The 25,138-nt window shown below is 43.6% G+C and overlaps 2 protein-coding genes across 7 annotated transcripts in view; one reads left to right on the forward strand and one right to left on the reverse strand.

Annotated features, from left to right (window-relative positions):
- The window catches only part of RHOBTB3 (Rho related BTB domain containing 3), a 134,669-nt gene that overhangs the window by 63,749 nt on the left and 45,782 nt on the right, over positions 1-25,138 (reverse strand). Inside the window, exon 1 of one of the 6 annotated variants that reach the window (XM_006118668.4) lies at positions 49-180. The exons of the other annotated variants lie outside the window; for them this stretch is intronic. The gene's annotated coding sequence lies outside the window, so the exon portion shown is untranslated. Of the gene's footprint in view, positions 1-48; positions 181-25,138 lie in introns of those variants that run through there. 6 annotated transcript variants of the gene reach the window in all.
- Positions 129-23,356, forward strand: LOC102460096 (carnitine O-palmitoyltransferase 2, mitochondrial-like). Its single transcript, XM_006118671.4, has 5 exons — positions 129-310; positions 2,831-2,911; positions 5,387-5,493; positions 13,793-15,094; positions 22,969-23,356. Exons 1-5 carry the CDS (start codon positions 129-131, stop codon positions 23,295-23,297), a joined length of 2,001 nt encoding a protein of 666 aa, XP_006118733.1. The 3' UTR covers positions 23,298-23,356.

Here is a 25,138-nt window from a genome sequence, read left to right on the forward strand (position 1 = left end):
CCGCGCAGGCGCACTAAGGTGCCTATTTCGCGCAGGCGCGCCGCTTACTAGTTCAACCGCCTCCTTTCGCTGCTAGCCTGGCACGAGCGGTCGCTTGGGGGTTGTTGCCGTTGGGGCTGCAGCGAAACATGATCCGTCCCTGGCCCGCGTGCGGTGGCGTCCTGCTGAGGCGGCTGTGGCCCGTTGGGCGCCGCGGGTACTGGCGGACCGTGGGGCTGACCGAGGGCATCATCTCGGAGCTGGATACGGACCATCTCTTCGTGCACAGGAGCACGATCCCCACCATGCACTTCCAGAACAGCCTGCCCAGGTGCTGCCCCGGGGCACGGCGGGGAGCCCGGACCGCGGCCAGCCGAAACGGAGGGGAGAGGCTGCTGCAACTCTCGGGCACACTCGGCGGCTTCTCCCGGCACCCAGCCTGAAGATTTCCTGCCCCAGCTCCGATAGCCGGGCCTCCCCACACAGCTCTCACACACCCCGCCCCTTCACCCTCCTGTAGAGCCCTGGTGCTCGGCCACGGGCCAGGGCAGGTTTCAGAGGGTCCCCAAGCAGGTCAATGGGAGTCAGTGTCCCCTCTAATCTTTTCCATCCTTGTGCAGATTTTTCCATCTATGTGCGAATTAGATTTTTAGGTGCACCAAGGTACATGTGAATGTGCTCCACAAAACCTAGCAATGGGAACTCTAGTCAGGGGCGGCTGAGAGTGCTGCAGGGCCCAGAGCAGTGAAATTTTGCAACCCCCCCCCTTTGACATGGTGCATGCGTGGGGCCTCAGGAAGCGCGGGGCAGCTGCCCCGCTCACCCTGCCCTAAATCTGCTGCTGACTAGTGATCAGCTGGAGGGCAATTGAATCTCACCAGAGCAACTGCACAAGTACACACCTTACAGGGAACACTGGTGGGAGTCCCAGCCTGCCCAACTGGAACGATGGGCCATCTGTCAGTCCACCTACCAATCTCATGTTTAGGTGGCCGCACTACCAGACCCCCTCCCCCCTACCCACAAGCAGGGATAATACCATGGTGCAGGTGACATTTCTACCATGCTGAGGCTGGGTAAAAAGGCATCCTGTGCAGGGGGTATTTTAAGAGTCCTGAACTACTTTAATCTGGTTTTGCAGATAATAACCATCCTTAACCTGTTACAATTCTCTGGTTAAATTCTTTGGAGCCCCTGACTTAACAGCATCTGCAGAGTGGAATGCCATAAGCTCCATTGCATATTGGCTATGTCTACACTGCAGAGCTATGCAAATGAGGCTAAGCGTGGAATATCGCCGAGCCTGATTTGCATATCTTATGAGCCGCCATTTTGTGGACGAGGCTCTTGTGCAAGAAGAAGCTGTCTACACTGCCCCTTCTTGCGCAAGAAAAACCCTCTTGCGCAATGCTGTTACACTGATTTTTTCAGGAATAACGGTATTGCGCAAGAGGGTTTTTCTTGCTCAAGAAGGGGCAGTGTAGCTCGTTCTTGCACAAGAGCCTCTTCCACAAAATGGCAGCTCATTAGATATGCAAATGAGGCTCCGCGATATTCCACGCTTAGCCTCGTTTGCATAGCTCTGGCGCAAGATCGCACCAGGGTAGACATAGCCATTGTGTTTGCAGAAAAACTCTGGCCTCTCCACAAACCATAATAGGACTTGCTCAGTAGTGTACGAAGTTTCAGGGTCTCATTACTGCAAAATGTAATTGCCTAATCACAAGCACTAGTCATGAAATAAAGTAAAAATATAGTTTAGACATTGGAGATTCTACCAGATAAGTAAAAAATCAACTATGTAATGGTTACCTAAATGAAATTGGGATTGGGCAACCGTTCATAAGATGTGGTGTTCTCCTCAGGAACAAGTATAGGTTTTCAGTTTAAAACTTAATTCTTGCTTTTTATAAAATTGTGTTTGATTGGAGTTACAGTGATGCTAGGGTACGTCTAGACTACATGGCTCCGTCGATGGAGCCATGTAAACTAGTTTACCCGGCATAGGCAAAGAAGCGGGGATTTAAATAATCCCCGCTTCATTAAAATAAACATGGCTGCCACACTGTGCCAATGATCAGCTGATCCGGCACAGCGCGGCAGTCTAGATGTGGATCTGTCATCTGGGGAAGCCTTTGCTGACCGATCCTGTAAACCCCGTTTCACAAGGCATAAGGGATCAGTCTGCAAAGGTTTCCCCAGCTGACAGATTTGCATCTAGACTGCCGCACTGTGCTGGATCAGCTGATCGTCGGCACAGCACAGCGGCCATGTTTTATTTTAATGAAGTGGGGATTATTTAAATCCCCGCTTCTTTGCCTATGCCGGGTAAACTAGTTTACATGGCTCCGTCGACAGAGACATGTAATCTAGACATACCCCTATTGTTTGTATTACTGTAGAATCAAGGAGCCCTAATCTTGGACTAGGAAACTCATCATGCTAGATACAGTACAAAAAGAACAAAAACTTACTAAATAATTGGCCATCAGCGAAAATCTCAAATACTTTTTGTAGTTACAGAATTGTTTAGGATTATAGCTTCATCATTTAAAAAAATTATGTGTGTAATACATAAATCCAGCTCTTGGATATTTCCACCCTCCTTTCAGTTTCTGTCTCCATTATTTTACTTCTCTTTTTCCAACTCCACTAATACCAGGATTCCCCCATGTTTGCTGTCAGAACAGTATTTCCTCCCAGTTGAGGTTTTTATTACTCACAAATCATATTTCATGGGTGCACTGCCACACATTTTTATTGATTTTAATGTGCTCATTGCTTTTCTACTATTTGTAACATATATTTTGTGTATATTTAATAGTTTTTTGTAAAAATTCTGCACTTTTAGATTACCTGTTCCAAAATTGGAAGATACTATCAGGAGATATTTGGCTGCTCAGAAACCTCTACTGGATGATGATCAGTACAGGTACAAAAATGACATGCAGTAGGAGCATTTAAATGAAGACCAGATTGTAAATTGGCTGGTAGAATTCACACTCATCTTTAAACTTTGGTATGCAGGTTCCAAGCATACCGTTACTATTATTTTCACAACATTTCACTAGAATGCTTAGTGTTTTTTATTCTTTGAAGTTTGCTTTTACAGTAAAAAGTTACTTTGTTTAAAAAAAGCATTTTGTGATTACGTATTTATTGACTCTGAATGACTACAGATCAGAAGATTTGCTCACTTTTCAAGTAAAAAGTATTCTATATGCCAGCCTTTTTTTTTCCTAGATCAAGGCCATTAATAGGGTTTCATATATCTAGTTTGCCATCAGTCTTTTGAAGTGTCACAACTATAACTAAGAGTGAATTTTGTCTTGACAATTGTAAATGTCTTTAAGATTAGCATCTTTTCATGGAAGCCTAACAGTCTGAAGAGAAGTCTCAGAGGGGTAGCAATGTTAGTTTGTAACTAAAATTGTTTTTAGTGGGTTGTGCCCACAAAAGCTCATGATACTATCTGTGTATTTTGGTTAGTTTCTAAGGTGCCACAGGACCATTCATTGTTTTTTTTAGGGTGTTTTTTTTTAAGAAAGAGTTCTTAATCTATTTTTTAACCTATTACAGAATGGTCAAGCTCTGCAAGGGTTTTCCTGTCTCCTTGCTTTGTAGAAATTATCCTGTAAGTAGGTCATTCAAGGACCACATCTTTTGTGCTGTGATCTGTGAATCAAGTAGGTAGGGACATCACAATATTGCTCTTGAAATTTGTGCCTGTCAGGAGATACAGTGGGATGGGACTAGTTGTCTATCTGCTCTTCTGCTTTTAAGTTAGGTTATCATCCTGCAAGTTGTGCAGTTCATGTAGAGGTTGAAATTAGGAACATCTTGCAGGATTAGCATGACATTTTTGAATCAGTTCACTACTAGGGATGTAAGTGACTAATTGACTAGTCAACTAGTTGCTCCCCCCACCCCTTTCTACCTCTATCAGAAAGAGGCAGCAAGGGAGGGGGAAAAGGAGGAGTGCTGGGGGGAGCCGGCTTAAAAGCCATTTCCCCCCAGCTTCATGGGAGGGGGCAAGGGCGCAGCAGCAGCAGCAGCAGCATTCCACCTTTGAAATGTACAAGTGTCCGTACTGGGACTCTTGTACATTTAAAAGCAGAAGCACTGCATGGAGCCCGGGGTTAGCAGGGGACTCCTGCTGGCCCTGGGCTCCACATAGCGTTTCAATCTTTGAAATGCACAAGAGTCCCCACTGGGGCTCTTGTACATTTCAAAGCAGAAGTGCTGCATGGAGCCTGGGCCAGCGGGAGACTCAGGGTACCCCGCTGGCCCCGGTCTCCTCCTGGCGTTTCAAAGCAGAAGCACCACATGGAACTTGGGGCCAGCAACTCTAAGTTCCCCGCTGGCCCCAGGCTCCATGCAACATTTCAGTCGCTCCGCTGCACTTCCGCCTTTGAATGAAGCAACAGCTGGGTGGGCTCTTGCTTCATTTCAAAGCAGAAGTGCCCTTATTGACTAATCAAATAGTCAATGGAAATTCCATTGACTATTCAGTTAATTGATTAATCTAATTTTAACATTCCTATTCATTACACAAACAAGGCAAGAACACAAAATATGCCAAAATTCTTAATAGAAAATTAGATAACTCTTCCTATCACTAGCTTTAGTTCAGAAAAAAGAGAAGCTTATTTACATTATAAATGTCTCAGGGGGTAGTTTTAGCCTGTGTCTGCAAAAAACAATCTTAGAGACTATAATAGATTAATCAGGATATAAGCTTTCATGGGTGAAACCCACATTATAAAGGCAGAAATGTTTTCTTTTTTTATGTTCTAATTCCTTTATAAAATACATTAGCAGAAGATCCTTTTGAAAATACAACTTAATCAAAAGTCATTTCTTCAGCAAGTACTTAGTACTTTTTCCAGTCATTAGTGGACAGAGGAACAATTCTCCTTTTTCTGTGTGGATCCTTAAATACAAACATACAGCCCTATTCACTTCAACGGAGCTCTGTTGGAGTGCAGTGATCTGCTTATATGGAATTACTTGCAGGAGGGACTATATTTTACCTAATTGGATCAGCCAGTTAAAATTGTGGTTCATGGACCAGTGGAATTAGGTGCCCTAATCAGTACATTAAAAGGAGTCAACATTAGTCCTCAGTGTAATTACTGTGTTGGCACTGAAATAGAGCAATAATTACTTGTATTGTGGTAGTATCTCAGTACCCCAACAGTAAGGATCTGGGCCATAATGGTAAGTTGGTACAGTACAAACCTATACAAAAGAACTGTTCCTATCCTAAAGCATTTCCTAGCTCATTACATAATGAGCTACACAATAAAGTTGTACTAAATGTTGTTACTATGCAAAAAGTACTTTAATTAAATACTATAAAAGTTACTGCTAAAGGATTTTTAATAAAGTTTTTTCAATACTATAGAAATACTGAAAGAATTGCCAAGGAGTTTGAAAAAGGAGTGGGCAGGAAGTTACATCGAACCCTCGTTGAATCAGATAAAAAGAACAAGCATACGAGTTATATATCAGGTTTGTGTTCTAGTTTATTATTATTTTTAAACTTCTAACATTCAGATGTCTATTAGAATCCTATGCCTCAATTAGTACTGTTAAAATCCTTGGGTTACTTTTTCTGCTGGATCTGCATGGTAATTGCTGTGCATGTCCATTGAAATCAACTAATGTCAAGTGTGAGTCTTACAGACTTTTCCTTCTGACTCAGTTTTGATTTGGCTTTAGAAACAAAATCTCAACTTTGTCTTGTTAATTTAAAACATTTCAGATTGAATTTGGTATTTCCTAGATTTTGCCTTCATCTTCTGATGTTAGGCATTTATTCTCCCAGGCACTAGGAGAAGTGGTAACAGTAATTCCCTCCCATCACCCATAATCACGCTTTAGCCTCTCTCACCACAGCAGCTTGGGGCCAGGTGAGAAGTGCCTCTCCGTGGCCGCTGCAGTGGGCACAGTCAGGTGAGGGGTATGTGTCTCCCGGCTGGGGCAGCTTCAGGTATGTCTGCCCCCTGTGCTCCCCAGCTCGATTTAGAAATGCAGCAAATTGTGCACTGTCCCAAAAGGGGAATAACCAGCCATGAATGAATTAGAGGATGATCTTCAGTCTTCCCAATGCCCTTCCTGAAGGGTGCCTGGGAGGTGGGAGGCTCGGGTGGGCTGGAGATGAGAGGTTCATCATGCAGGCTGACTCACGGAGAAAAGACTACCCCAGCCCTCTCTCACTGCAGCATCTTGGGGCCAGGTGAGAATCTCCTGTCCATGGTTGCTACAATTACAGTGGACACAGCTGGGGAATGGGTGCATGTCCCCTGGCTGAGGGACACAGAAACAGATACAGACAAACTCTCTCAAATATATGGTAGATATCTGTCCCTTTTTCCACTCCTATCCCCTATTAGCCCAGTGGGGTTATAGCTGTCCCGGTCCCCATCTCTTGCCCCTTCCTATACCCCTCTGTCATTATATAATATAAATGTACCTGTGAAGAGAACCCTCCCTTTCCATGTTATAAGAAACAGGCACATTCCAGGTACATGCCATAGTCCTGGCACAACCAAATCCCTAACTTGCTTTAAGTTATGATAAGAGGAGGCTGCATACCAAATTTAGCTCTTACCATTAAGAAGGAGTTTTTGAATAAACAAACTCACTCACTCACTGTGGGGAGAAACTGCCCCTGCCAGACAGAGGGCCTGCAGGGGGAGAGAAAACGCGCCAAATGGGATGCCCTGGCCTTAGCTCTTCCTCACTCCTCCCACTCTGACTTCTGCATCTCCCACCCTGTCACCTCCCAGCCCTGAAGGACCCGGGCAATACTGGTTAAGTCTTCCAGTAATAGATAAAGGGTGTTAAGGAGAGTTGACTAGTCATATCCCCTGCCCCCTTGCTGCCTCTATCAGATAGAGGCAGCAAAGTGTGAGGAGAAGGGATACTTCAAAGCGGCAGTGCCGCACATGGCTTTGAAACACCATGGCTACTCGACTAGTAAATTAATTGATATTTAACATCCTTACTTCAGATGTTTTCCCCGAATAATAGGTTTGTTGGGAGTACTGTTGCTTGTTTACTTTTGAAATGTCAGGGATATTATATCTTCAGTCGCTTCTCTATGGCAGAGTCCTAAATTTTATCATCCATTTCAATTTCTGAAATTGTGTTAGGGAGAAATGCAATTTGGGTTAAAATCTTGTGTAACATCACTGTTCAGGATAAGGATGTTAAGAGGCGAGTAACTGACTAATTGTGTAGTCGATACAATTTGTCAATAAGGAAGGTGCTCTGAATCGGCTTGTGCAGGTCCAGGAGCTACCCCTGCTGCAGGTTTGCAGTTTAAATATAGTAGGAGCTAGGCATGCCAGCAGCCTAGCTCCTACTACATTTAAACTGCATAGCCGCAGAGGGAGTAGGTCCCAGATCACCACAAGCTGGGACATAGTCAGGACCACTGAGGTTCTGCATTTTAAATGTAGTAAGAGCCGCCCGGCCAGTGGTCCCTGGCCAGCATGAGCTGGGACTGAGCCAGGCTTGCTCAGTCCCAGCTCATGCCCAGTCCAGCAGCCCCTGTCCATGGCCAGCCCTGAGGCTAGCTGCAAATGGGGGCTTCTGCCAGAGCAGCCTCTTCTTGTCTCCTGTACCCCCAGGATTCCCTCCCCCCCGCCCTCGGCTGCTGTCTCTGATAGAGGTAGCAGCACTGTTGTGGGGGGGTAGGTGGCACCACAGAGACGGTGCTGGGGGGAGTTTGTTTCTTCCCAATGTCACATAAAAGTTATATGTGGATCCTGCAGCTTAGCAGGTCTAGCCGCTGTACCCACTTTATCATGGAGTGGGATGCTGCAAACCTGAACAGCAGCTTTAGGCTTTATCAGCATTAACCCATGCCTTCAGCTGGGAAACTGCTGAGCAGTAAATAAGTTTGACCTCGGTCTCAGCCCATAAGAGTGATAAGAAAGGCATTGAGCCAGGTACACACACATACGGTAAACAACTGTAGTATAATTAGTGTAGAAGGTCCCACCCCTAGCTGAGTCTCAGCCAGGCCCCCAACCTCGAGGGTTGACCAGGATTCCCCCCGTGTTGGAGCCATGTCCACTGCGTCGGCGTGCGAGGTAACCAGAATGGGACTCCCTGCAGACCTGAAGGGATGTTAGCATTCCAAGGAGCCTTTTACCCCGTTAACCATTGTTCTGTAGTGCTTTCGCATGCTAGAGTGTACCCTGTGCAGGGCCGGCCTTAAGCTGATTTGGCCGAATCGGGCCCCACACCTAAGGGGGCCCTGAACCTGGAAGTCGACTCCCTCGGCTCGGCTCCCACTTACTTGCGCTGTGCATGCTACCGGCAGCTGCTGTCGTGCGTGCTGTTTGCAGGTGGGTGTGGATTTTAAAACTGAAAAGTGCCATGCCTCCGCCGCTGCCACGGCGCATGGGGTTCACAGTCTGGCCCCACAAAAGGCAGAAGGTAGGGGAGGGGCTTGGACAGGGTGGGAGAGGAAGGGGCTTGTATGGAGGGGAGGGAGGGGGAGAGGAAGAAGCTTGTGCGGAGGGGGAGGGGGAAGAAAGGGGAGGGTACCAAGAGACAGGGTGGAGGAGAGACAAATCCCAGGGGGCCAAGTACAGACAATGACGAAAAGGGCAGGAGGGGAGGTGTCAGTGGGAGGGGGGACAGGGTGAGGAGAACGGGGGCAGAGAGTGGTGATGGGATGGGCAACAGGGAAAAAAAGGGTAAAGAGGAGGCACGAGGAGGGTGCAGGGCTAAGGGAAGGTGCAGGTGCTGGTTCCAGGGGAATCTGGGCGTGAAGCAGAAGGGCAGAAACCTCCAGGGGAGGGACCAGCACCAGAGGAGAGAGGCAGGGCAGGTGTGTAGAGGGAGGTGTTAGAAGAGGAGTAGCTCACATGATCAGAGTGGGGCTACTGGAGGAGTGGGCACAGGGAGCAGAGAAGGGCTGGAGGAGGGGGGCAGGTTGCAGGAGGGCTGAGGGCAGTGAGAAGGGCAGGAGTCAGGACAGCAGAGGAGGGTGAGGAATGGGGGGCAGCAGGCACCAGGGGAGATGATGGAGCAAGGAGAGGAGACATGGCAGCAGAGAGAAAAGGTAAAGGGTTATAAAATATTTATTAATAACGTGGTATGCTGCCCACGGCCAGTTTGTTTGTGCCCCACGGTGCAATTTGGGTTTATGTGAGGATCAAAACGTGGCTGGCGAGTGGGAGCCAAAACAAAAAAGTAGTCAGTGTAACGATCTTCTGTTGATATGTGTTTTAGTAGTTAAATTCTTGGACTGTTACTGCTCATGAAAAGTGCTGTCACATGGATAGAAATCGGGTAAATATTGCATTTTATTAATATCAGCAGAACTGACTTAAATGGGGCCTGTGTGGTATAGTCTTGCCTTAATCTTTGTATTCATGCTTGTCAGTGTGAGAGAAGCTATTTGTATATATTTGATTGCATGTGCAACCACACTTAAGTTGAGGCCCTCAGCATGTTCTGTAAGTATCAGTGTGGCCCCTGGGGCTTCCAAAGTTGAGTTGCCCTAGCTCATCCCAAATAGGTGTCAGTCTAACCTGGTCTTAAATATCTGCAATTTAAGTCCATTGCTTCTCATCCTAACTTCAGAGGCCAAGCAGAACAATTTTTCTTCCTCCTCCTTATGATACTCTTTTAGGGTACGTCTAGACTACATGCCTCTGTCGCCAGAGGCATGTAGATTAGGCTACCAGACATAGGAAGATGAAGCGGCGATTTAAATAATCGCCGCTTCATTTAAATTTACATGGCTGCCGCGCTGAGCCAACAAACAGCTGATCAGCTGTTTGTCGGCTCAGCGCGATAGTCTGGATGCGCGGGTGTCGACATCAAAGGTATTTGTCGGCCACCCAGGTAAACCTCCCAGAGCTTGCATCTCTCAACCCTTCCCACACCCAAGTCCCTCATTCCCACCTCAGAGCCTACACATCCTGCCTCAACCCAGCTAGGGTAAGGCTAGAATGCAGGAGTTTTTCAGGATTCCGGAGATATCCCAGAAAAACTCTTCTGTATCCAGAGATTCATTTGTTCCTCCTCTTTTTTTAGTGGAAGAGCAAACGTGCTCTTTTGGTAACACCTATTTTCCTCTTTCCAAGAGGAATAAGGGGGCTTCCAAAAGAAGGGGTTTTTCTGACATTTGGTCTGGTCTAGACAGGCCAAATGTCAGAAGAATGTCCTACAGAAGAATTGGGGAAAAAAGCAGCAGTATAAGGGTTGAGGATAGCAAGTGATGGAGAGGAGGAGAATAGAGAGGAAGGGGCTGTAGATCTTGGCTTGTTCTATCCTTTAAAAAGTGATCTTGGGTGTAAAAAGGTTGGAGACCACTGCCGTAAACTCTATAGAGTGGGAGAAAGAAACTTTTCACGCTCCCCCTGTTCAAGTGTGCCATTGGAATGTGACTTTTGTAATAGACTGTACAACAGGCAGTGTGTATTGGGCTACCAGTTATAAGCAGCAGTTTTTGAATCTGTCCCTTTCACACCCACATCTCTTATTCCCACTGGGGCTAATACCTCTCCCCCCAGCTGTCTGGGGGGAAGCCAATAGTCAACTACTCAACTACTCACATCCCTAGTTCGGGTCCTCTGAAGGTGTAGCCAGAATCCTCTAACAAGGAGTGGAAAGTAAGAATATGAAATTTCAATTATAAAAAGCAAGCAGAATGAAATAGAATAGAATCACAGCATAATAGAATTAGAAGAAACCTTGAGAGGTCATCAAGTCCACTCCCCTGCACTAATGACAGGATCAAGCATCACCTAGACAATCCCCACCAGGATCGTCTAACTTGCTCTTAAAAATCTTCAATTTTGAAGATTCCATAACCTTCTTAGGCAATTTATTCTAGTGCTTAACCACTCTGACAATTAGGAAGTTTCCCCTCATGTCCAGACTAAACCACCTGTTACCCCAGAGACCCAGGTAAGCAACTTGATACCGTGGGCTGACTATGATTTTGAGTGTCTCTACACAGAATAGTGATAGAAATGTAGCCGTGTTAGTCTGGGGTAGCTGAAGCAAAATGCAGGACAATGTAGCACTTTAAAGACTAACAAGATGGTTTATTAGATGATGAGCTTTCGTGGGCCAGACCCACTTCCTCAGATCAAATAGCGGAAGAAAATAGTCACAACCATATATACCAAAGGATACAATTAAATATGTGTTCATTTTTTTAATTGTATCCTTTGGTATATATGGTTGTGACTATTTTCTTCCACTATTTGATCTGAGGAAGTGGGTCTGGCCAACGAAAGCTCATCATCTAATAAACCATCTTGTTAGTCTTTAAAGTGCTACATTGTCCTGCATTTTGCTTCTACACAGAAGTGAGGTTCAGCCTGGCACTCCCATATCTAATCATCAGTAAGACTGACACAGACAGAGTCCAGAATAAATTTAAACTCATACTATAAATTTGAATAGACACAGCAGTTAACGACATAAATAACAACCCCTGACACTTTGTGTCACAAAGCCAACCCACACCCACGAAGAAATAGAAGATAGTAAAAAAAACCCAAAAGGTAAACAAATTTACAATTGGTAGGTGGTACAATGGAGTAACCGGACAGGATTCAGGTAAGTTGCTCGGGACCGTCAACCCTAGGACTACTGATAGCTGTTGGGGAGGAGCACCGAGTGGTCCCTCGAGGATTCTAGATGGTATTAGAACATTTCTGGAAAGGCCTGGGCCTTCGCCGCAGCAGTGCAAAATGTCCACAAAAGCTCCTCTCATTTTTAGTTTCACTGATGCTTGGGCATTCACCACAACTCAGAAACCCAGACAGCTGAGGTGTTATCCAGCTATGATAGTGAGGACCCTTAGTCTCTAGGGGTATGTCTACACTACCCCACTAGTTTGAACTAGCGGGGTAATGTAGGCATACCGCACTTGCAAATGAAGCCCGGGATTTGAATTTCCCGGGCTTCATTTGCATAAGCGGGGAGCCGCCATTTTTAAATCCTCGCTGGTTCGAACCCCGTGTATCGCGGCTACACGGGGCTCGAACTAGGTAGTTCGGACTAGGATTCCTATTCCGAACTACCGGTACACCTCCGAACTACCTAGTTCGAGCCCCGTGTAGCCGCGCTACATGGGGTTCGAACCAGCGGGGATTTAAAAATGGCGGCTCCCCGCTTATGCAAATGAAGCCCGGGAAATTCAAATCCCGGGCTTCATTTGCAAGTGCGGTATGCCTACATTACCCTCCTAGTTCGAACTAGGAGGGTAGTGTAGACATACCCTAGTTGACACTCCCACACGCAGTAGCTGAACCTTCGCTACAGTCTACGCTGAAAGATGTCACAGAGGCCTGAGACTCTCACCACCCTTGAGTCCGACGAAGCAGCAACCGAGGAACAGGGGAACTCAAGAACTGAGGAAGAAGCAACCCAAACCTTAGGGCAAGACCTCCTTTTACAAAGTCCTTGGTGGGAAAAGGAGGTTTGTGCCGTGTACACATTAGATGGTACAGAGTGCAAACAGTTAGTGCTGAGTGCAGATGTTTAGTGCCATGGGCAAATGATGGTAAGTGACGTGTGCTCCTTTTAGTACTGGGTGCAACAGTTCTGGTGGGAAAATCCAGTCCATACCAGTTCCTTTGCCTCAAACAGTCCCTATAGTTCATAGATGGTAAAATGGAACTGAGAATTCAAAATGGAAGTTGGATTGCACTGTCCGTATCAGCACATAACAGCACTCAGATTAATCTCAACACTCCCTTGCTGCAATTTAAGTCCATTGCTTCTTGTCCTATCATCAGTGATTAAGGAGAATACTTTTCCTTCTTCCTCCTTGTAACAACCTTGTAGGCACTTAAAAGCTGTTATTTCCCATCTCAGTCTTCTCTTTTCCATAGTAAACAAATCTAGTCCTTTCAATCTTCCCTCATTGGTCATGTTTTCTAGATCTTTAATCATTTTTGTTGCTCTTCTCTGGACCGTCTCCAGTTTGTCCTCATCTTGCCTGAAATTGTGCCCAGACCTGGATGCAAAACTCCAGTTAAGGCCCACCCAGTGCAGAGTAGAGTGGAAGATTTACTTTTCGTGTCTTTTTTACAACACTCCCATTAATACATCCCAGAATGGTGTTTACTTTTTTGCAACAGTATCATGCTGTTGACTCCTATTCAATTTGTGTTCACTATGATCCATAGATCTCTATCCACAGTACTCCTTTTTTAGACAGTCATTTCCCATTTTGTATGTGTGAAAATGATTGTTCCTTCCTAAGTGGAATGGACAGAAAGTTAGTTGAAACAATTTTCATGAATTATAAAGAAGCAGTAAAAAACAAATTTACTAACATGCCCTATGTAAAAGAAAATTAGTGGTATTGCTTGGAAGGAAGCAGAATGTTTGGGTCCTTACTTTCTACTTTCAGCACTGCTATTCAGTATATTTTATATAGGAAATGAAATGTACAGCTTGTGTTTGCCTATCATAGCTATTTCTTAGATACCTGTTACTTTGGTAAGGAAGAGCCAACTGATTGGGGGTTTTATGCCTGGGGCCAAACTAATCCCTATGCACTGCAACGAAATGTGTGTTCTTTTCAGGTCTGAAGTGGAATTTGAAAATGGAAAAGAATTGGTTGTCTTTTCAAAAACTCGATATGTATCTATATTTTGAGTGCTTTTTGTTCTTTTAAATTACTTTCATAAATTTCTATGTACCAATTTGAAACAAATAATTCAATAAAATAATGAGATGCCGTATACAAATAATGTCTTTATAAAACAACATTTGTACATCAAAATGCTAAAACTGATTTTATTAACTTTTTTTGTAGATCCCTGGTTTGATATGTATCTCTGTGCCAGAGACCCTGTTGTTTTAAACTTCAATCCTTTTGTTGCTTTAAATCCTGATCCAAAAGAAGCATACAACAGTCAGATATTGAGGGCAACAAATCTGGTAGTATCATCAATAAAATTTCTTAACTCCTTAAAAAAACAGTGTTTACGGCCAGATATCTATTATGTCGATCCAAAGTGGAGCAAGAGTAGGCCCTTCAAAAACTTCATCCGCTTTCTTCCAACCTCTATATCTTGTTTTGGAGCTTATATGGTAAATGCATATCCCTTAGATATGTCACAATATAAACGTCTCTTCAACAGTTCCAGAATTCCTAAATTAAACAAAGATGAACTGTTTACAAATGAATGGGGAAGACATCTGTTGGTGATGCGAAATGGACATTTTTATGTTTTTGATGTTTTGGATCCTGTTGGTAATATTCTGCATCCATCTGAAATCCAGGCTCAGTTAATTTATATTTTACAAGATGCAGATCGTTTGCCTGAATTTTCCCTTTGTTATCTCACCACTGAAGATAGGAATATTTGGGCAGCAGTAAGACAACAGCTTGTCGAAGCAGGCAATGAAGACAACTTACAAAAAATTGACAGTGCAGTCTTTTGCCTCTGCTTAGATAATATTTCCCCAAAGGATGACACTGAGCTGTCACATTGTCTGCTTCATGGACATGGTTTTAATCGTTGGTTTGACAAATCCTTTAGTCTGATTATCACTAGCGATGGCACTGCAGGGATAAATTTTGAACATTCTTGGGGAGACGGAGTTGCTGTCATTCGTTTTGTCAATGAAGTATATAGAAACAGTACCAGGCACCCAGCTATTATACCACTTCATAGTCCTGGTGCGTTAAGTGCTTCCACATGTGAAAGACTGGAGTTTAGACTTAATGATTCAATCCTATCTGCTATAAATGCTGCACGCATGAAATTTGATGAAACAAATAAGAAAATATCTGTGGGAATGTTTGAATTCAGAAAGTTTGGAAAAGAATTTTTAGTGAAACAAAAACTAAGTCCAGATGCTGTTTTTCAACTTGCATGTCAGATGAGTGCTTATCGACAGTTTGGAAAAATTATGTCTTCTTACGAAGCATGTAGCACTGCTGCTTTTAAACATGGCCGCACAGAAACTATTCGACCCACATCTGTACTAACAAAACAGTGTTCACGTGTATTTGTTGAAGAACGAAGCAAACACAGTGTATCAGATCTGAGAAATATGATTGATGAATGTTCAAAATATCACAGACGCTTGCAACTGGAAGCTGCATTAGGTTAGTTTCATGCTAGTGTAGTCTAGGTGTTGAAATACATGAGGTCCTTGGTAGAGGTTATATAGCCATTTTAACCTGCAAAGGATTTTTTAAAAATGTATCTAATTTCTTTTTCACTTCCTTATGATTTATAAAGATTGTCTGAAACCATGGCATTGTTTAAATATGAGTTCTGCTTGATTGTTAGCTTAGAAATATCATCAGTATCTTTTTTGCTAATACATTTATCAAAGGTCTTAAATGACATATTTTTAGATATTAATTGAAGCAATTTTGGTTGTTGCATTATTAACAAAAGCACTTCTTTTGTCAAAACTACCAGTTAGGCATTGCATTTCAATATGTGTTAAAATAACAAAGGGTTTTAAAGCCTGACTAAAAATCTTTTCAATTACTCATCATTCAATCACTTTTCTCTTATGACAGTTTAGTTGCTATCAAATCTTTTAGGTCAATAATACCTAATACCTGCATTTATAAAGTAAAAAAAAAAGTAATCTTCTCCTCTATCTCCTGTTCATTCTTTTTAGATCCATCTTTGACCCCCACTTTTTTTTAGGCCTTCTGTATATTTCACAAAGAAGTCAACAACTGGCTTCACCCTAGTTTCCCCCCCCCCCCCCCCCCCCATATCTGCCTTGCAGGTCACAGTTAAGATTTCCTGTTTTGTTCCATTTACTCAGAGATTATTATTATTGTCAGTTCTGTTTTGCTCACATAAACACAATGAAGTGGAGTAACAAGGAAGAGGTGAACCTAAGAGATGGGGAAGGCTAGGGAAAATATATAAGGGTATGTCTACACTACAGCACTAATTCGAACTAATTTAATTTGAATTAGTTAATTTGAAATAAGCTAATTCGAATTAGTGCATCTAGACCTAAAAACTAATTTGAATTAGCGTTTTGCTAATTCGAAATAGCATGTCCACATTGAGTGGCCCCTGAACTGAAGTTAAGGCTGGCCGGAACCAGTGCCGGCAGGGCATCAGATTAGTACTTAGAGTGTGGAGCTGCTGCCTCAGGCTAGCCAAGGGCTGTGCTTAAAGAGACCCGACCTCACCCCGAACAGACAGTTCTCAGGGTTCCCCGCTTCCTTGTCTAATTCGATGAGGGACAGCAAAGCAGTCCTGACTTGGAGTGCCCTGAGTGCCCTCACTCGGCACATCACAGCACTCGGCCATCAGCCCGGCTGCACTTGCTGCAGGCTGCCATCCGCGGGGGTTAATTGGGGGGGCTGTCAGGATTCAGGAGGCCCTGCAGGGGAGCTTCCACCCCGAGGAGCCCACAGAGCCACCCCAGTCCTCCCCATCGGGGGCTTGTGCCCCAGTCCTCCCTCACCTTCTTCCACTCACCCCTCCCAAGCTCCCCTTCCTGATGTAAAAAATAAAGGACACGTGTGTTCAAAAATAGAAACTCTTTATTTAACAAAACTGGGGGGGGGGGGGGGCGGATTAACCTTTGGGGAGACTGGGAAAAGGAGGTGGGAGAGGGGAAAAGTGAGGGTGGAAGAGGGGAAGGGGAAACATGGGATGAGGGAGCTGGAAGTGGGAAGCCAGGGGAAGAAGGAGGAGGAGAAGTATAAAACTATGCAAAAGCAGTGAGGAGTCCTGTGGCACCTTATAGACTAACTGAAGTGTAGGAGCATAAGCTTTCGTGGGCAAAGACCCACTTCATCAGACGCATGTGATAGATTTCCACTCCATACGGCCTTGCATGGTGTCAAGTATCAGAGGGGTAGCCGTGTTAGTCTGAGTCTGCAAAAGCGGCGAGGAGTCCTGTGGTACCTTATAGACTAACTGAAGTGTAGGAGCATAAGCTTTCGTGAGCAAAGACCCACTTCGTCAGATGCATGTCTGCAAAAGTGGCGAGGAGTCCTGTGGCACCTTATAGACTAACTGAAGTGTAGGAGCATAAGCTTTCGTGGGCAAAGACCCACTTCGTCAGATGCATCTGACGAAGTGGGTCTTTGCCCACGAAAGCTTATGCTCCTACACTTCAGTTAGTCTATAAGGTGCCACAGGACTCCTCGCCGCTTTTGCAGATTCAGACTAACACAGCTACCCCTCTGATATAAAACTATGGTACGCCATATCTTCGGTACTGTGTACAGATGTGGTCTCCTCACCTCAAAAAAGATATTTTGGCCTTGGAAAGGGTTCAGAAAAGGGCAACTGAAATTATTAGGGGTTTGGAACAGGTCCCATATGAAGAGAGGCTAAAGAGACTGGGACTTTTCAGCTTAGAAAAGAGGAGACTGACGGGGGATATGATAGAGGTATATAAAATCATGAATGATGTGGAGAGGGTGAATAAAGAAAAGTTCTTCATTAGATGCCATAATAGAAGGACTAGAGGACACCAAATTAAATTAATGGGTAGCAGACTTAAAACTAATAAAAGAAAGTTCTTTTTCACACAGCGCATAGTCAACCTCTGGAACTCCTTGCCACAGGAGGCTGTAAAGGCTAGAACTATAACAGAGTTTAAAGAGAAGTTAGATAAATTCATGGAGGTTGGGTCCATGGAGTGCTATGAGCCAGGGGGTAGGAATGGTGTCCCTGGCCTCTGTTTCTGGAAGGCTGGAGATGGATGGCACAAGACAAATGGCTTGGTCATTATCTTCGGTCCATCCTCTCCAGGGTACCTGGTGTTGGCCGCTGTCGGCAGACAGGCTACTGGGCTAGATGGACCTTTGGACTGACCCAGTACAGCCATTCTTATGTTCTTATTTTCTAAGCTCAGGGCTCAGGGTTGGGGGTCTCACTGGACCAACTTGATTTTCATGCAAACCTGCTCCTGGGTTCGCATGTGGCCTTTGGTGGCCAGGCTGGCAGCTATCCTGCCCTAGACAGCCGCTTTCCTGTGCCTAGTGTGGAGATCATGGACATTGGAGGCCTCCCCCCAAACCTCGATGAGGTCCACAATCTCCGCACTAGACCATGCGGGCACCCGCCTCTTGTGGCCCCGGGCAGGCTCCTGTGAGCCATCAGCCTGGTCCTGGGAAGAGGCGGAGGGCTGGCTGGCTCGTGCCGTGCCAAGTGCAGGGTCTGCTGGCTGGGTGCTGGCAGGCTTGCAACTGGCACAAGCACTGTAGCCAGACCATGCGCCTTTAAGGGCTCCGGGGCCGGGAGGCGGGCAGAAGAGTTTCCCTGGTTTGGCCCAGAGTGGCCACCAGGGCAACCTGGGAAGGGCTACCTCCAGCTAGTTCGAATTAAGTGGCTACACAGCCCTTAATTTGAACTACTTAATTCGAATTAGGCGTTACTCCTCGTAGAATGAGGTTTACCTAGTTCGAATTAAGTGCTCCGCTAGTTTGATTTAAATTTGAACTAGCAGTTTATATGTGTAGCCCCTATTAAAGTTAATTCGAACTAACGGCTGTTAGTTCAAATTAACTTTGTAGTGTAGACATCCCCCAATAGAAAGGAAGGAGAAACAAAGGAAAAAATAATAATCATAAAAAAGATCAAACAGTATTGGGTGTAATAAAAGATTAGGTACATTAGGCAGAATCATCTCTTATTTGGATATGAAAAGTATACTGAGTACATCATTACATGTTCACTCTTATTTAAGTTGCAAGTTCACTGGATCATGGACTTTTCACAGAATATATTAGTAAAGCATCACACTGTATAATGAGTAATACAGCTGGTATATACTGAACATAGAATCATGGACTAATAGACCTGGAAAGAACCTCAAGAGGTCATAAAGTCTAATCCCCTGCATACATGACAGGGCCAAACACCATTCTAGATCATCCCTACCAGGTATTTGTTTAACGTGCTCTTAAAAATCTCCAGTGATGGAGATTTTACAACCGCCCTAGGTAAGTCAATCAGCCTGACAGATCGGAAGTTTTCCTTAATGTACAACCTAACCCGCCCTTGCTGCAATATAAGCCCTTTGTTTCTTGTCCATTCATCTGAAGGTAAGGAGATTAGTTTTTCCCCTCCTTATAACAATCTTTTAAGTAATTGAAAGCTTTTATGTTCCCTCTATCTTCTCTTGTCCAGACTAAACAAATCCAGTTCTTTCAATCTTCCCTCATAGACCATGTTTTGTTGACCATTCATTATTCTGGTGGTTCTTTTTAGACCTCCAGTTTGTACACATCTTTCCTGAAATGTGCATCCAGAACTGGTGACAAAACTTCAGGTGAGGCCTAATCAGTTGTGGAGTAGAGCAGAAGGATTACTTTTCATGTCCTGCTTAAAATACTCCTGTTAATGCACCCCAAAATGGTGCTTGCCTTTTTCTTACAATAGTGTCACACTATTGATTCGTATTTCACTTGTGTATGTAGTCATTTCCCACTGATTATTCTTTCCTCAGTGGAGTACTTTGCATTTGTCCTTATTGAACTTCATCCTATTTACGTCAGACCATTTCTCCAGTTTGTCTGGATCAGAGTGGGGAACCTTAGGCTCAGGGACCAGATGCGGGTCCCAGATTCCCAAACCCGTGCCATTCTTTTTAGATGACAAATCTGAGGAATTTTCCCAGATTGAGGTTTCATTGGAGGAAGTTTTGGAACAAATTGATAAACTAAACAGTAATAAGTCACCAGGACCAGATGGCATTCACCCAAAAGTTTTGAAATAACTCAAATGTGAAATTGCGGAACTATTAACTATTGTTTGTAACCTGTTTTTAAAATCATATTCTGTACCAAATGACTGGAAGATAGCTAATGTAATGCCAATCTTTAAAAAGGGCTCTAGAGGTGATCCTGGCCATTACAGATTGGTAAGTCTAACATCAGTACCGGGCAAATAAATTGAAACTATTGTAAAGAATAAAATTGTCAGACACATAGATGGACATAATTTGTTTGGGGAAAAGTCAACATGATTTCTGGAAAGGGAAATCATGCCCCACTAATCTACTAGAATTCTTTGAAGAGGTCAACAAGCATATGGACAAGGGGGATCTAGTGGATATATATCTAATAGATATATTAGATTTCCAGAATGCCTTTGATGAAGTCCCTCACCAAAGGCTCTTAAATAAAGTAAACAGTCATGGGATAAGAGGGAAGGTCCTCTAATAGTTAACTGGTTTTAAAAAAAGGAGACAATAGGTAGAGATAAATGGTCAGTTTTCAGAATGAGGTGAGATAACTAGTGGTGTCCCACAGGGGTCTGTACTTGGGCCAGTCCTAATCAACAGGACTCAACAAACTGTAATCTACACACACGTGGCGAGTAGATTACAACCCGGAAGAGCCGGGTTCAGGCAATCTGCGCATGCGTAGAACGCCGGACAGCGCGGCTGGTGAGCGGGGCTCTCTGCGGCTCGGCGAGCCCTGCTAATCAACATATTTATAAACGATCTGGAGGAAGGAGTAAACAGTAAGGTGGCAAAATTTGCAGATGATACTAAACTGCTAAAGATAATTACAGTAAGTCCAAAGCAGACTGTGAAGAGCTTCAAAAGAATCTAAAAAACTAGGTGATGAGGCAACAAAATAGCAAATTTTAATGTTGATAAATGCAAAGCAGTGTGTATTGGAAAACAATCCCAATTTTATGTATAAAATGATGAGACTAAATTAAGTATTACCACTCAAGAGAGAGATCTTGGAATCATTGTGGATAGTTATCTGAAAGCAGCCACTAAATGTGCAGCAGCAGTCAAAAAAGCAAACAGAATATTAGAAATCATTAAAAAAGGGATAGAGAATAAGACAGAGAATATTGTATTGCCTCTATATAAATCCATGTTATGCCCTCATGTTGAATGCCAATGTGATCATCTCAGAGATATCTTGGCATTGGAAAAAGTTCAGAAAAGGGCAAAAAAATGAGGAGGAGTCTGGAACTGCTGCCATATGAGGAGAGATTAGAAAGACTAGGATTTTTCACCTTAGAAAAGAGGAGACTAAGGGGGGAGATGATAGAGGACTATAAAATAATGACTGGTATGGAGAAAGTACATACGGAAAAGTTACTCTAAAACACAAGAACAAGGGGTCACCAAATTAAATTAATAGGTGATAGAAATGTAGCCGTGTTAGTCTGGGGTAGTTGAAGCAAAATGCAGGACAATGTAGCACTTTAAAGACTAACAAGATGGTTTATTAGATGATGAGTTTTCGTGGGCAGGGTGAGATAGTTCAAATTCTTGTTAAGTCCTTGTTGGGAAGTGTCGAATTTAGGACACTCTCTAAATGACTTAGCCACCTGCATTCTGCTACAAAGACCTTTTACATCTGCACTTGAAAGGGAATCCTCATTCATGTTAAAATTCAACACTTGCCAACAAGGACTTAACAAGAATTTGAACTAAGTCATTTAGAGAGTGTCCTAAATTCGACACTTGCCAACAAGGACTTAATAAGAATTTGAACTATCTCACCCATTACCAAGACAGTTTCCCCAATTATCACCTGTAATACCATTAACTCACAAACATCCCACTCTCCCTACCTTTAATATCATCAATTCACAGACACTTACCTTCCTTCCTCCCCCTCCCCCCCCCCCCCCCGCATCCCCCTTCTGTTCTGCAATGTGATTTGTCCTTTTCATATTTGTTCATTTTTTTAATTGTATCCTTTGGTATATATGGTTGTGACTACTTTCTTCCACTATTTGATCTGAGGAAGTGGGTCTGGCCCATGAAAGCTCATCATCTAATAAACCATCTTGTTAGTCTTTAAAGTGCTACATTGTCCTGCATTTTGCTTCAAATTAATAGGTAGCAGCCTTAAAACAAAAGGAAGTACTTCCTCATGCAATGCACAGTTAACCTGTGGAACTCCTTGCCAGAGGATGATGTGAAGACCAGGACTTTAACAGGGTTCCAAAAAGAATTAGATAAATTCATAGAGAATAGGTCCATCAATGGCTATTGGCTGGGATGGGTACAAATGTTTGTCAGAGGCTGGAAGTAGGTGACAACGGAGGGATCACTTAATGTTTACCTGTTCTGTTCATTCCCTCTGGGGCACCTGGCATTGGCCACTTTTGGAGGACAGGATACTGGCCTAGATAGACCTTTGGTCTGACCTAAGGTATGCTGGCTGTTCTTATCCTTGTCATCCCATCATTTTGTTCGCTTTATGAAGTGAGCACTACAATGTCCCAGTAATAGAGAAGCAATATGGGGAACTTGTGAATATTTACTTAGGTTTCAAGTAAAATAATAGATTTATATACTTATATCTAATACCTTTCACATGCCAGCATACCTTAAATATTTAAATATCAATTTAATTGAATAGTAGTAATGTGACAAAATAGGCAATTGGAGCAGCACTTAATCCTTAGAATTCTTTATTTTGATTTTAGGATTCTAAGTGGAGTAAATCTACTTGATGTCATTCCCCTGGTCACTTTCAGTAGGAATCTCACTTCCTTTTTTTGTTCTTCCTCCCCTTTTCTTAAGGTTTATCTATGCAGGGAAATTGACTAAAATAGCTGTTTCAGAATAATTATTCCAATGTGCTTCCAAAGTGAAGTAATTCATCCAGTATAACAAAACTTTTATTCTGAAATAGTGTGTACACTGGCAGCTATTCTGATATAGCCTTTATTCTCCCTTTACCCTCTCCTGACTCCCACTGTGTGTGCCAAAAGAATACCAAATTAAATGCATAAAAAGCTGGTCTGAAAATTACAGTTTCTTTTAATAAGTTGGCTAATTTTCTACTTAGGTGCCTTGGCTTGCATACAAGCAGGAAATACATTAAAAATTGACAATCTTATAAGACAGTGCCTTTTGTATTATAGGTAGAGAAGGAACAGTAAGTATTGAAGTATACTGCCATTCTTAGCTTTTGGAAAGTTCTGTAATGTGCTTTAATAAATAACCTACATCTCTTCTGTATTCTTAACACTTTTTGCACCTTTTTGTTTTATCTAGGCAAAGGATTTGATCGCCATTTATTTGCATTAAAACATCTTTCAGTGGTCAGAGGTGATCCTATGCCTGAATTTTTTCTTGACTCAGCCTACCAAAAACTGAACCATATTATCCTTTCAACTAGTACGTTACCTAGTCCTGCAGTTCTTATTGGTGGATTTGGGCCAGTGGCACCAGATGGTTTTGGAATTGGATATAATATATTTGATACATGGCTAGGATGCAATATAACTAGCTATTTAAAGAAAGAACTACCTGAATTTCTTACATGCCTTGAGTATAGTTTAAATGATATTTTAGATGTTTTAGAAGGACGGCCTCTTGCGTGATATCATTAGTAATTGGAAATATTAGCAAATATTGTAAAACTAATTACTGAACCATAAAAATAATGGCGCAAAAATAACAACAAAAATCTAATAATGAGAATAAGCTATGGGAAATATACTTTCTACAGAGGTAGACAGTAACTACAAAAGGGAAAATATGGACTTTTATTAGTGTATTGACAAGATGATGTTAGAAAATGTTATTCTGTTTTTGCCATTTTTTATTACTAGTTTTCAACGTCTATTAAGACCTTGAATTTTTTCCATATCTTTTCCAAACTCTTCATATTTTAGTGAAATGCATTAATTTATACTTGTTTATTCTTTGTTATACTTTGCTTAGTTTTTATTTTTCAGAAGGATAGTTGTTTGTTTGGGTTTGGTTTTGTTTGCCTTGTATTGTTATATATACCACATTATATCTTCATGGCAGTACTTGTTCAAACATGTTTATTGAAATAAAAGTTTGACATATTGACTACAGGAGACAAAATTTTATAACTGTACTGTAATTATAATGGAAGTGAACTTTTTCTTAGCTGTAATGTACTTTAATGTTGAATTGATGCTTCTATTATAAATCCTTATTTTCCTTGTGATGTAGTTAAATATTTCTTTTCACTAGTAACTCAATATAACAATCAAACTAGTCAGTCAAATTAAAAATAAAACTGGAACATGCCTGGCATCTGCCCAGCTATGCCTAACTCCTGCTTATTTTACTCAATCAGCATACTGCTCTCCAGAACCTGAAATGGAACCCAAGATTTTTTACTCTCACCATTCCTCTGCTGCCAGGAAATGTCCCTGAAACATTCTGCCAAAGTACGCCTCTTGCTATACTTGGGCTGTTCCATGCAGAGGATGACAAATTACTTCTTGTGTCAGTTAATTAGTTCAAGAGGCCAGGAGCGGCAAGTTTGCAGAAATTTTGATGGTACCCAGACTGCCTAGAGCCTGCACCCTTCCCCCACTCTAACTTTCTCCCCCTCCCCCGACATCTGGCTATGATTCTGAGAGGGAGTTTGTTTGGTGGAGAGGGGAGGGCTTGAGAGAGAGAGAGTTTGGGTGCTGCTGGGTGCAGGCTTTGGGCTGAAGCAGGAGATTAGGGGGGCAGCAGAGGCTGCAGATTCTGGGAAGGAGTTTGGATGCTGAAGGGGTAGGACTGGGCCTCGGATGGAGTTGGGATTGGAGTACAGGATGGGATCTGGGGTGTAGGCTCTGGGAAGAAATGGGGGTTCAAGGAGGAGGTAAAGGTGTAGGTTCTGCCCTTGGGTTGGAGGTCCTGGATGTAAGCTATGAGAGGGAGTGTGGGGCCTGGATGGGCGGGGAAACTTTTTTTGGCAGAATGGGGAACTTGGGGGAGATGGTGAAGGCTCTGGAGGGAATTGGGTGCACTAGGGGATGACTGGTGCCACACATACTTAGCAAACGGGGTAGGGGAGGCATGGGCGTGTAGGGGTGGAGCAGCCTGGCGACCAGAGTGGGCGGTGTGACTCCGCACTGGGCTCTGCATCCCTGGGGCTGCTCCCTGCCCAGCCTGGGCATGTAGCTCCTAGAAGCTAACATCCCCCACCGCCCTTGCTACAGGTTCTGCACCAGGAGGGGTAGGTCTGGAGCTGCTCTGCAGATCTGGGGCTGGGTGAGCCGGTCACAAGCTGCTGCTGCCTCTGTGGGGCCCGAGGACCCAGACTGCTTCTCGCTGCTCCCCACAAGCTGTGTAAGGGGATGGAAGCCCCTTCCTCAGTGCCTCACTACGCCTGATCAGGCTGGAACCAGCCCCAGAGCAGCAGTCAGCAGGTAAGGGGTGAGCTCTGCCCCCCTCCCTGGTCCCTCCTCAT

This window comes from Pelodiscus sinensis, chromosome 6 (genome assembly GCF_049634645.1).
Source record: "Pelodiscus sinensis isolate JC-2024 chromosome 6, ASM4963464v1, whole genome shotgun sequence".
Lineage (NCBI taxonomy): Eukaryota > Metazoa > Chordata > Testudines > Trionychidae > Pelodiscus > Pelodiscus sinensis.

Coding starts and splice junctions, on each gene's coding strand:
- LOC102460096 (XM_006118671.4), top strand. CDS start 129: ATGATCCGTCCCTGGCCCGCGTGCGGTGGCGTCCTGCTGAGGCGGCTG. Junction 5,494..13,792: donor GCATACGAGTTATATATCAG/GTTTGTGTTCTA, acceptor CTTTTTTTGTAG/ATCCCTGGTTTGATATGTAT. Junction 15,095..22,968: donor GCAACTGGAAGCTGCATTAG/GTTAGTTTCATG, acceptor TGTTTTATCTAG/GCAAAGGATTTGATCGCCAT.